Source organism: Tenrec ecaudatus, chromosome 16, assembly GCF_050624435.1.
Source record: "Tenrec ecaudatus isolate mTenEca1 chromosome 16, mTenEca1.hap1, whole genome shotgun sequence".
Lineage (NCBI taxonomy): Eukaryota > Metazoa > Chordata > Mammalia > Afrosoricida > Tenrecidae > Tenrec > Tenrec ecaudatus.
This window is the reverse complement of record NC_134545.1, coordinates 5,026,597-5,038,864: the sequence shown is the minus strand read 5'-3', so window position 1 is coordinate 5,038,864 and position 12,268 is coordinate 5,026,597. Positions and strand designations below refer to the sequence as shown.

The following is a 12,268-nucleotide window of genomic DNA, read 5'->3' as shown; positions in this document are numbered from 1 at the left end:
GTCAGTGAGTTTATTTTGTGTTAGATATTTGAAAAAAAAACAACTGTACTTCATTTAGAAGAAATAGATCAATACTGTTCGTAGGGATTTTTTTCTGGTGTGGGAGAAGGAAAGGAGAGCCTTTGGGAACTCTGACTTTGTGTGGTTTTACAGTTGTCAGTGATTAAATTTCATACCCCTCAAAATACTGCTTTCCTAATGAAGAAAAGTAAGAAAATATGTGTGCATTTTCAGTGGCTAATTCTGAAGTAGTAACCACCACCTTCCTGGTTTCAGTTCCCAGAAACAAACCTCTTCCTTTGAAATGCATTTGCATGCTGACAGAAAAGACTCTTCAGACTTTGGCTACAAACAAGGAGATCCCATTATGACTGTAGATCAGGAGTACTTCACTGTTCCACAGGTAATCGCTTATATTTCAATGTGCCAGAGCCGTTTTAGCTTATCCTTCTCGTCCGGTTACTGTTTATGATGGTGTCAGTTGGGCTGCTGACTGCAAGGTCAGCAGTTTGAACCCACCCGCTGCTCTGAGGGAGGAAGATGAGGCTGTCTGTTCCCATAAAGAATTAACAACCTCAGCAACCACCGAGAACAAACAGGAGCAGGTCTATACGATCGCTAGGAGTCAGAATCAGTTCAATGGCTGTGTTTGGTGTTTTCTTACTGTGGCACAACTGGTTAAGTAATCTAATCACCTACTAGTCAGAAGGTCAGAGGTTCAGACCCATCCTGAGTTACCCTGGAAGACAGACCTGCTGATCTAGTTCTGAAAAGTCCCCACCTTGAAGAGCCTGCTGGAGCACATTGCTACTCTGCACACACAGGGCCACCCTGAGGGGACTCCCAGCACCCTTGTTCATCTAACTCATATCGACAAATCTCCAGTTTAAATTCATGCCCCGGTGGTGTAGTGGTCACGTGTAGGGGCTGTGATCCTCAAGGTCAACAGTTCAAAACCACCCTGCTCCACGGGAGAAAGACGGGGCTTTCCACTCCTGTGAATAGTCACTATCTCTGAAACTCAGCAGGGGGTCAATCTGTGATTCCATTCATGGAAACATTTTTCAAACTCATCTGCTTGGATGACTGATAGGACCACCCTAGTTTTTTTTTTTCTTCACCTCTTTTACATCATCAAATTGCTATCCTTTTATGTCCCTTTTCATTCATGAAACCAAAAAGAATTCATATAGAGTGAGGCCAGGTGAGTCAAGTGTGTGGGGCGAGAGGCATGCTGTTTTTTGTCCTAAACTGGCGCACTGAGACGGCTGCATGAGCAGGTGTATTGCCGTGGTGGCAAAACCAGTCCCCCATCTGCCACAAATCTGGCCTTTTTGTTTTTTGTCACACACTGTTATGCAATCTTCTCAGAACCTCTAACTAGAAAGCTTGATGAGCAGTCTGACCTGGTGGGATGTCCCCCTCTCATCAGAAGAGCAAATGAGCATCATCTTGATCTTTGCTTTCACTTGAAGAGCTGTTTTTGGGCAGGGTGACGATGGCGTCTTCCACTGGCTTGACTGATGTTTGCTTTCAGGGTCATGAGAACAGCACCATGTCTTGTCACCAGTAGTGACCTTGGAAAAAGAAGTCTGGGTCCCTCCGGAGCCGTTCTTTCAAAGCAGGGCATGTTTCCACTCGACCGCTCTTATTCTCGGTCAGTCAAGAACCTGAAGCACACATTTCACCACAACCCTTCGCGTTCCCAAATCTTCCATTAAAATTCTCTGAACTGAGCTCCAAGACAGTGCAGAGAACTTCCCCATCTCCTCAGTGTCCATCATCAGTCTTTGAGCACGAGTGTACCGATTTTGTTGACATTTTTCATTACTTCAGGAAGTTGACAGGTGTCCAGAACGAGGTTTGTCATTAATGGGCATTTCACCTTTTTTGAAACGAGAAGACTACTCATACGTGCACTTGAGTTTCTCCTATAACGCTGTCCTTGTAAGCTGTGCTCAGCATCTCAACAGTTTCTGCGGCATTTTTTCCAGAGCAGGAAACTAAATTTCACAGCCGAACGCTGTTCTCTTAAATCGGCCATCACAAAAAACAAAAACAAACAAACAAAAAAACAAGGTTGGAGTGAAACTGCTTTTATGAAAAAATTAACAGTGACCAAAGAGACTCTTCCCAGGCTACGTCACTGGGTGCACTAACTCAGAATGATTTGCTCGATGCTCGCCTAGCATGTAAGGAGCTCTAGGGACTCGGCAGTTAAGCAGTCTGCTGCAAACTGAAGGGTTGGCAGTTTGAACCCACCAGTTGCTCTAAAGGAGGAAGATGAGGCAAAGCCACAGTGACTGAGCCTTAGAGACCCTCAGAGGCAGTCTACGAGGTTGCTGTGAGTCGGCAGCTACTCAATGGAAGTGGGTCTGATTTGGTTTTACAGATCATTTTATTATACAACAGTCCAGAGTTTAAAAAAAAAATTTGAGGCTGGAAAGCCTTCGGTGACACGTTCCCTTTTCAAAAATCAAAAGTCCCCCTTTTCATACCGTTTAGTTTTCATGGTGCAGGCCGACCTCAGAATTATGGGTGTGGCCTTAGCCCCCCACCATCACGCAAGCGTCATAGTTAAGCGAGCCCCTCGAGGGGCAGAGAACAGGGGTGCCGACATGCTGGGGCTCGGCTGCCGTCTCTGCCGTGTGCCCACAGCATGGTGACAAAGCGTGGAAGATCGTGAGAGTGACCGAAAGGGAGCCCCCAGGCAGGCCGAGCGCATACGCTGTGGGGAGACCGCCCATGGGCTTGCTCGGTGCAGAGTGGCCTCAGACCCGCGTGTGTGCAATGTGCCATTGAGTGGGGCGCAGTGTAGGACGGTGTGCGAGCACGAAAACGTGCTTGTTGAGGTGCAGGAGAGAAAGTGAGGTCCAACCAGGTCCCGCCACTCTCAGGGCTGCCCGGAGCAGCGGGGTGTTTGCGTTCTGTTGTCATGAAATACCACTCCTCTGTGAACCCCCCACCAGGGCCTCCAGATTGTTGAGCAAATGATGCCTGTCACCACCTAGACACGCACCCCGGGAAGCGCAAGCCGCAGCAGCAGACTGTGCGGGGACGACTCCGCTGCACGGTTGGACGAGTGGTCACAATCCACTGGCTTTTCCTTCCCTTCAGGTGTCTGCCACCGGGCAGTGTCTGGACAACGCCCCCGTGGCCTTCCTCCAGAATTTTGAGGCCAAATGCGTCGTGGATCTGGAAGCACACCGCGAACACGGGGGTTTTCACAAGGTGAAGATCAAGAACGGCGCGCTAGGAGGTATGGGGCCGTGCGCTCGTTGCAGTGAACGCTGGTGTCAGTCCCTTCTCCTGCAGCGTCACGCTAGGACATTTCAGATGCCTACGGAGGAAGCTGCTTTCCTTGAGAACATTGCCGTTCCTCAAGACAGGCTCACTGTTCTTTTCCACTGAGCCTTTTGAAATTGTCCAATTGGGTGGCACCTAGCACATTTACTATGTTTTGCAGCCCCCAGCTGATCCATTACAAACAGCATTCATCACTCTGAAGGCAACTCAGTAGTCACTCCCATGAACCCCTTGTCCCCGCCCTCAAGCCCCCATCTTCCTTTTGCTCTCTGGACTTGCCCACCTGGGCAGTTAGGAGAATTGGAGTCCCAGGGTATGTGGTTCTTTGTGCCCGGCTTCCTTCACTTGGCATGCTTTCGTCAAGGGGTATCCAGGTGGTAGCGGGTCAGCGCTTCCTCCGCCGAGTGAGACATCTTTGCACGCGCGGATCACGTTGTGCTCACCCAGTCAACATCTGATTTGGGTTGTATTTCCACCTTTGCTTCCGTATGCATTTCCAGTTGTTTTGAAAGGAAATTGCGGGATCATAAGGCAGGTTAGCTTCCTGGGGACTTGCCAAGCTGTTTTCCACAGTGCCCACACCGTTTGACATCCCTCCCAGCCAGGGACTGCACGCACGGCTTCCTGGGGGGGGGGATCCTCCTCCTCAGCCTCCCAGCTCTCTCCCTGCCCACATTGACGGCAGCAGTCAGCAGTAGTTGATGCTCCACAGTCTGCTGTCTGCTCGCCAGCAAGGGGCACAACCAGCAATGGGCACAACCACGCGGGGCAGAGGAAACGCTGACTGTGATGGTTACAGTTATCTGTCCCCTTCGCTAAGCCAAGGTTCTCTGGTTTGGCAGTTTTATTACATAGTAGTCACCCTCTTCTATTATTGTTATTTGTAATAGTTGTATCGACACCTGGTTCATGTATCACACGCTTCAAATAGATGCATGGACATCTGGTTCATGTTACATTTTAACCTAATAACATCTCCCCAACTTGAGTCTGCAATGCTCTTTGTGTGAGAGCTAGGCTGTTTGCCCCCCTCATCCGCGGGCCTAGCCATCGGAGCTTTAATCCGTAGGGATCCTGCAGATGGATTGCAGGCTCTCGCTGTCATCGAGTCACCCAGCTTTTGTGGTGCGATGCTGCTGTTACCCTCCATTTCCCCATGGTCCTTGGGACCCAGCATGTTGCTAAGTGAGGCTGGCGTGCCATTTGATGTTGAGAGCAGAGGGAAAGCCGTTGGCGTGGTTACTGCATTTGCGCATGAAGGTGGATGTGAGTAAGTGAGTGAGTGTGCGCACAGGAGGCCCTGGCAGCATAGAGGGACTGATGGACACTCACATATTTCCTCAGGCATAATTACACCAAAAGTCATCTACGAGGCAGCAGCTGATGCAGACGAATTCATCACTCCTCCAGGTACTGCACCGTCAGCACCTCTATGTCACCTCCCCTGAAGTCTGAATGTCATTTCCTACAAGCGACCTGCGGCCCAGAATGAAGTATATTTTTGTCAACAGTTTCAGGAGGGTCGCGGCTCTCCCACTGCGTCCCTTTGCCCCTCTGGCACGACTTTCCTCCTGGGTTGCCCTCCTTCCCGTCACGTCTGTGGCTGGACTCGGTTTCCTCAATGCCCCCGCCGTGAGGCTCCTCACTCTCAGCTCAGGAGGGTGGGCTGAGAGAGGCCGTGGGTCCCGCTGAGCGCTCAGTCCCTCTGAGTCTCAGCTGCCATGGTTTTCGCACAGGCAAAAGAATTCTTCAGGACGTGGCGTTTTCCCACCATTTCCTTTTTCGCCAAGCGAACTTCACCCCTGTGATCTGACCAAGTCAGCCGCATGGCCTGGCTGATCATGCCAGGACTGCGGTTTTGAATGTCAGTAATGTTTGGGCTTCTTTAGGATGTAACCCGTGGATTCCATTCATGCTTTCTACCCTTGACCTCAGCCACAAGGCCGAGGAGCGGTTCCATTCATGCCTTCTCACCGGCGAGGGGCTCCAAAAGTTGCTGAAAATTCTGTCATCTTTTAATTCCATTTTCCCAGCGGCGCTTGACACCCCTCTCGTGTGCCTGGGTGCGCCCAGCAGTGGTGGACGAGGCCGCAGGCCCCTGTAAGGGAGGGCTCATGGCTCAGAATCCTCTCAGGAACCAGCTCTTGACCACACAGGCTTCGTGTCGGGCTCTACAGGGCGAGGCCTCGCGCAGGGCATCATGATGGTGCAGACGAGGCCGCTCAGCCCCGCCCGGGGACCAGGGAAGGCCTCCTGGGGAGGTGGCGGTGCTACCGTGTTTCCCAGGAGCTGAGAGGAGAGGGCCAGCAGAGAGAACCCAGGGCCATAGACTCTTTAGCTCGGTGACATGCTCTCTTACTTACAGGAATGCTTTCCAATCCGAGGTCAGCTCGCGGGACCGTGACGGTGGAAGAGCACTATGTGTTCAGGTGGAATAATAATACGATCAGTGAGGTGAACGTCAGAGTCATCAGGGCCAGCGCCGATGCCCACCAGAAAGGTACCTCTGGGGGCTGAGCAGATGCTTTGGGTTTGAAGTGATCCCCCCCCCCTTTCATCTTAAATACGTGAGCGTCCATCAGCTTCCAGGGCCACCTGGGCACACGTTCACTTACATCCACTTTCATCCACAAGGGCAGCGACCACGCCAACTTTCAGTTCGATACAATGTTGGTTATGATTTGCGTTGAGGAAGAGATTTCCCTCTGCATGCAGAAATACAGATTTGACCACTGAAACCCATCAGGACGAAGCCCATGAAAAATATCGATCCTTCAGAGAACGTGAAGGAAGGGGGGAAAGGGAGGGCAATGCGAGGCTTGTGGGGCCCCAGCCACTCCACCCTGGTGGGCATCAAACCCAAGACCAGCTGGAGCTGAGAGACCCCTTAGGGCAGTGGTTCTCACCATCACATGAGGAGCTGTATTAACGGGTGGCGGCATTAGGAAGCCGGAGAACCACTGCCTTAGTTTGAGAAGTGGGGACCTTGATCAGCCTCAGCATAGACCCACAATTAACAGGTGAACAGCGCCTTAGAAGGCGGGAGCAGTGTCTCCAAACGTGAAAAAAGGCCTTGGCAAGTAGCAAAAGCACGCCTGCCCGCCCCCACGTTCACTCTTCCTCCAAGAGTTTCACAGTTGCAGCACGCGCAGCCAAGTCAGGCATGCTTTAGACTAATCCCAGAGCCCGGTTTTGTGGGTCAAAAGGCGTCTTCCCAGAGCATGTCCACTGGTACAGATAGGAGCTGGAAACACTGGGAATCCAGGACAGATACACCCCTCAGGACCAATGAGAGTAGCGATACCAGGAGGGGAAGGAAAAGGTGGGGGAGGAAGGGGGAACTGATCACAGTGATCTACATACAACCTCCTCCCTGGGGGACGGACAACAGAAAAGTAGGTGAAGGGAGACACTGGACAGTGTAAGACAAAAAATATAATTATAAATTATCAAGGGCTTGGGAGGGAGGGGAGGGAAGGGAAGGGGGAAAATGAGGAGCTGATACCAAGGGCTCAAGTAGAAAGACAATGTTTTGAGAATGATGAAGGCAACAAGGTACAAAAGTGCTTGACACAATGGATGTATGGATTGTAATGAGCTGTACGAGCCTCTAATAAAATGACCAACAACAAAAAGGCATCTTCAAAGTAAATGGTTAAGATCCTGGGGCGGAGGCTGGGGGGCGTTCTTCCTCATGAGAGGTTCCTCTGATACGTTTATTTTCTTTTCTCTCTAGGGACAGTGACACGGAGATTCACAGTGAAATTTGTCAGCTCTAACAGTGGCAGTCACGAGGAGTTATCTGGAAATCCAGGTAAGACACAGGTGCATCACTGGTCTCCATCCAGAGACACCTTTGGAAGAGGCCCCTGGGCCGCAGTGATGGTGGCAGGGCCCTCCTGGTTGGGTGTTTGTCTCTAACGTCTGACTTGACTGACCTTCTGGGATACTGTCCTCTGTCTTATTTTTTGATGCCCATTCAATCTGTTTTGAGACGAACTTGCCTTGTATAGTAACAAGTGACAAAATGGCCACAGGTGCTTCTGGCTCAGCAGCGACCCACAGGGCAGAGCAGAACTGTCCCTTTGGGTTTCTGAATCGGTAGTCCTGTCCAGGAGAAGGCAGCCGGTTGTTGTCAGCAACGTCCGGAATCACTGTGTGTGGCCGGCCGTCACCCCACCGCACATTCTGGATGCTCTTGGAGGGGTGGTCATGTCTGCACCAGGCACCTCTTGTGGACAGACGGCTTCCATTTCAGCCAAGGGAACAGCCTGTTGATTCATGTGCGCTCTTTTGTCCCCGCACCCTGGGCAGCCCCTGGCAATCCCCAAAGCCTGTTCCCTTGGGTGTGAAGTCTTTACCCTGCCTCTCTCCCCACTGTACAACAGCAGTCTCATCAAACATCTGTACCTGTGCGATAGGCTAATTTCATTCAGCACAATGTTCTCCAGGCCCAGCTCTGCCTTGCGTTGCTTCCTGGTTTCCTGGTTATTTTCTAGGGACACGTCCTATCCCACGGTGTGTCTGTGCCAGGGTAGCTTTAGCCACTCTCCCACTGATGGGCATTCAGGTTGTTTCTAAACCTCCCTGCTGTGGTGAACGGCGGCGCTGCACTGAACACGGGCGTGCCTGTGTCTGCTGAAGCCAGGACTCTTCTTTCTTTAGGGTAGAGACCCAGCAAAAGGCTCTCTGGGGCATATGGGATGTCTGTTCCCAGTTTCTCAGGAAACAAAGCACAGGGAAGGACGGTGATGCCCTTCCCTCCAGGCACCTCTCAAAGCCGGTGGCCATGCGGCCTGTCTGCACTGGGTGGGGCGAGGGCGTGCTCGGCTGGACCTGCTCTGGGAAGGGCGATGCTGACTGTGTGCTGTCTGTCTAGGCTATCAGCTGGGCAAGCACCTCCATGCCATCCATGCCAAGTGGAAGGATGTGAACACAACGCTGTACCTCTGGCAGACTGGTAACCGGGTTTGGTTAGCCCTGGGCCGGTGAGACCTTACAGTTTGACTCCTACCACAGAACCACCTATTTGAAAGCCCACTGGGTTTGTTTGAGGGGTGCTGGGGGAGGAGGTGGCTCCGCTCCCTCACACGTCTTCTGCACATTCAACTAAGCAAGGAATAGTTCCCCTTGACGGCTCGCAGATTGCTGTGGGTTATTGGGAAAAGACAGAGGCGTGGGGTGGCCCATTGTTGTCTGTCCCCGGAAGGATGCTAATTGGAGATGCAAGAATAGCGTCGTTCCAAATGATAGAGAAGCAGCTTTGTTTTTTAGATCAGTAAATATTTATTGCAATAATATCACCAAAGCATTTGCATTCAAAAGAGTGCTCCTGTGAACAAAAACCTAGACAATGATTACATGTTCTTTTAATGCACCTGAAACATACGAGGCCCAGCAAGCACTCCCTGCGATCAGTTCCGGTTGCTGGGCTTGATGGCATGACTCGGATGGGCAGCTGTCACCCTACGTTCTCCACACTCTCAGAGTCCCCAGGGGCAATACCCACACTGGCCCCAACCCAAACGCAAATCCACTGCTGTCCAGGCAACTGCAGCTAACTCACAGTGAGCCTGGGGGACAGAGCAGAGCCACCCTCCCCAGAGGCTTCCCGACGCTGTCATCTGACCAGGGGTAGATGGCTTCCTCTTTCTCCCACAAGGCGAGCGCCTGCTGGGTCCCAACCCCAACCTTTATGTTCAGCAGTCGAGTCCGCAGCCACTGCGCCACGGGGGCCCCTGTCAGTCCCTGCCGTGTCAGGTCAAGAGTAAACAGCTGGTGCTCAGGTGCAGAGAGCGGATGAGCATGAGGATCAGCGATCCCCATTCTGGAAACTCCAGATGTGGTTTCTGGCTGTTTCCTCCACTTGTCAAGGAACATCCTGAAGTGGAGCTTTCCTTTCTCTCAGCACAAAGAGTAAGGGGCAATTTTGTTACTTCATAGCCGGCCGGGGCCTGTGCTTGTCTGCAGCGCGCACACCGGTCCTGTTTGGCTACAACGCACTGTCCGGGTGCCTTTTGGAAGTCGGCATCGTCCAGAACTGTAGTCATCTCAGGTGAGGGGTTCTTGGATGGGTCTGCCTCTCGGCCCTTTGTTATTTCTGGTGTGTTTTGTTCATCCGCTCCGTGCGTGGTTTGTTCCCAAACCGACTCACCAGAACAGCCCTGAAGGTGGCAATAAAGTCCGAATGTACACATGGGCACAGGTGAGTGCGAGCGGACTCCCGGGCGAGACTGAGGGCACCGCCGTCGCAGGTTTGCGTGGGGACGAAACCTTTCCATCACACCGAGGCCGGTGTCTCTGCTCCTCGGAACCCGGACAAGGGGCCGACTCCTGCAGTTAGAAAGAGGAGGCTTTTTGTAAAAGCAAAATCATGTTTATTCAGAACATCGAGATTGTGGCACGTCCAAACGAACGCGAAAGTTGAAGATGGAAAGAAAGGAGCGTCATCCTGGGCTTCCAAAAGGCAGACATTTGAGACTGTGTGGCTGATGCCGGGGCCACTTGGTTGTGTGTGTGTTTGGTTGTGATTAGGGCGCCTGTTTACAGCGCACGCTGGTTTTCCATTCAACGCTTTATATGCACTTGGCTTTGTGATGTTTGTGGCGGTCCCCTCAGTGACAGCACTCGTCCTGGACCCTCCATGGGCTCCCCGTTTTATTTGAGTCACCCACCTGTCCTGGCCTTTCCAGCGAGGTCGGCACCCAGCAGAGCCACTGAGCAGGTGTGGGGGCCACCCTGCTTCCGTCCTGTGAGCTGAGCCGGGCTGTTCTGCCTTGCAGGGAGACTGCCATGGAGATACTAGATTCGTTAGTTCAAGCAACTCACGTTGCCGGGAGGGGCAACTCTGATTACAGCGACCTGAGTGACGGCTGGCTGGAAATCACACGTAAGTCCACCTTGCACATGGGAGTGTGGGACTGACCTGGTTCGCAGTCGGTGCTTTCCACGGAGCACAGGTAGCGCAGAGGTTAAAGCGCCCGACTGCTCTGCAGCACAAGTCAGTAGTTTGGGCCCAGCAGCATCCGGCAGGAGAAAGGTGCGGCCGTCTGCTTCTGTAACGCTGGCAGGCTGGGAGACTGGGGCAGTTCTGCCCTGCCCTGTGGGGCGTGGGAGGCAGAGGGGACTCCAGGCAGTGGTGGGGGCCGGAGCTCTCCGTCCTCCTCTTTTTCTGTGCGAGGTCATAGTTGTTCTTTCCCAGGAAACCTGTCGCTTCCAAGCTGCCCAGCTCGGCGGTGAGCAGTCGGCCTTTGTGACGGAGGTCCGGGGACTGCAGCGCAATGTGAAAGTGTTTGCCTTGTCCGGGCTTTACTCGTCCTCTCTTTCTTTTTTTAAAAAAATTTAATTTAATTTTTAAAAATCCTTTTATTAGGGGCTCATACAACAATTTTGATCACAATCCATACATACATCAGTTGTGCCAAGCACATTTGTACATGCATTGCCCTCATCATTCGCAAAACATTTGCTCTCCACGTAAACCCCTGGCATCAACTCCTCCTTTTTCTTTTCTTTTTTTAAAAATAATTTTATTACAGGGTTAGGCTGGGCCCACCCCCTGCCCTGCTGCGAGTCGGAGCCCACTTGTGGTCCACTGCAGCAGCAGCAGTGCACTCTGATCCAGTACTCCTTCTTGCTCTCGTTCTTGAAATCGCATCACTGAAGGACGAGTATTTTGTTAAACTTGACTGAACATTTCTTTCTCCAGGTGTAGATGCTGCTGACCCGGGTGCTGGCCAGCCTGCGGGCGGCATGCCGGGGGTCTGCCTGAATATCCCTGCTCAGCTGAGCATCCGCATCCTCGTGGCAGAGGCTGGCGCGGTGGAAGGCGTGACTCAGCAGGAGATCGTTGGCGTGGAGGCAAGGTAGGAGCGCCTCCAGGAGAAGCGTGGCTTGGAGAAGGATCCAGAACTGCAGGGTTACAGACTGCAGAGCGCGCCACCTGCCTTCACTCGCGAGCACTGAGGGATTTACCATGAATAAGGGGCCGCTTGGTGGTGGGTTAAATGTGCTGCTAGCTGCAAGTTGGGCGGTTAAACCCACCAGCCTCACTGAGGAAGAGAGATGAAGCTATCGCCCGTGAACCATCGCAGCCTCAAAGCAGCGACTTTTTACTTGTAGTGCTGGCACTGGGTTGAAATCCACATGTATCCTGGACACTCAAGGACGACATAGCCCAGTGGGGAGAGCAGAGAGCCAGGTTCAGATTCCAAGCTGTGTGACTTTGCGTGGCAGTTTCCTTATCTGCCAGGGTGATGCTGCTTTTTACCTGTCAGGACTTTTTCCGTTTGAAGCGAAAGATTCCTAGTTCACACCGACTTAAGCAAAAAGGAGACTTTAGTCCGGCGGTCCGCAACCTGTGGATCGCGACATTTTTGGGGGTGGAATGACCCTTTCACAAGGGTTGCCTGATTTGTAACGGTAACAAATTGAGAGTGATGAAGTAGCAACAAAAATGACGTTACGGTTGGGGGTCACCACCACCTGCGGGACTGTATGAAAGGGTCGCAGCATTAGGAAGGCCGAGAACCGCTGCTCTAAATCATCCCGGTTCCAGAGAGCACAGCACATATCAAATTTACGGTTCTGACGACCCACACAGGGATCCTTCCCTCCCCATCTCCGAGCTCCCTCTCCAGTGGCTTTGCCTTCGCCACAGGGAGGTTCTCCTCCAGAGCAATCGCAAGCTTCCAGCCCTTTTACCCACTTCCTCTTTCTTCAAGATCAGGGCACGCTTTTATTGGGTCACTTAAGTTATGTGCTCTCCTCTGCACCAACCACGATGGCTGGGAGAGCAATGAAGTCTGATTGGCTGGGCCCAGGCCATCACCCCTCACGCAAACCCCTCTATTCAGGGAATAAGGCCGGTGGTCCCGTAGGTCCCATGGGAACCAAGAATGAGGCGTGGTCCCTCGAGGGGAAATTGGGTAAAACTTCCAGAAGAAAGTAGCAGCGCTGGGCA

The 12,268-nt window shown here is 52.3% G+C and overlaps 1 protein-coding gene across 1 annotated transcript in view; it reads left to right on the top strand.

Moving 5' to 3' along the window:
• The window catches only part of ATP6V0A2 (ATPase H+ transporting V0 subunit a2), a 66,935-nt gene that overhangs the window by 12,080 nt on the left and 42,587 nt on the right, over window positions 1-12,268 (top strand). Inside the window, exons 8-16 of the mRNA XM_075534630.1 lie at window positions 277-403; window positions 3,118-3,259; window positions 4,651-4,716; window positions 5,672-5,806; window positions 7,043-7,120; window positions 8,186-8,266; window positions 9,250-9,361; window positions 10,089-10,195; window positions 11,015-11,171. Coding sequence (XP_075390745.1) covers window positions 277-403; window positions 3,118-3,259; window positions 4,651-4,716; window positions 5,672-5,806; window positions 7,043-7,120; window positions 8,186-8,266; window positions 9,250-9,361; window positions 10,089-10,195; window positions 11,015-11,171 — 1,005 coding nt within the window. The remainder of the gene's footprint in view (window positions 1-276; window positions 404-3,117; window positions 3,260-4,650; window positions 4,717-5,671; window positions 5,807-7,042; window positions 7,121-8,185; window positions 8,267-9,249; window positions 9,362-10,088; window positions 10,196-11,014; window positions 11,172-12,268) is intronic.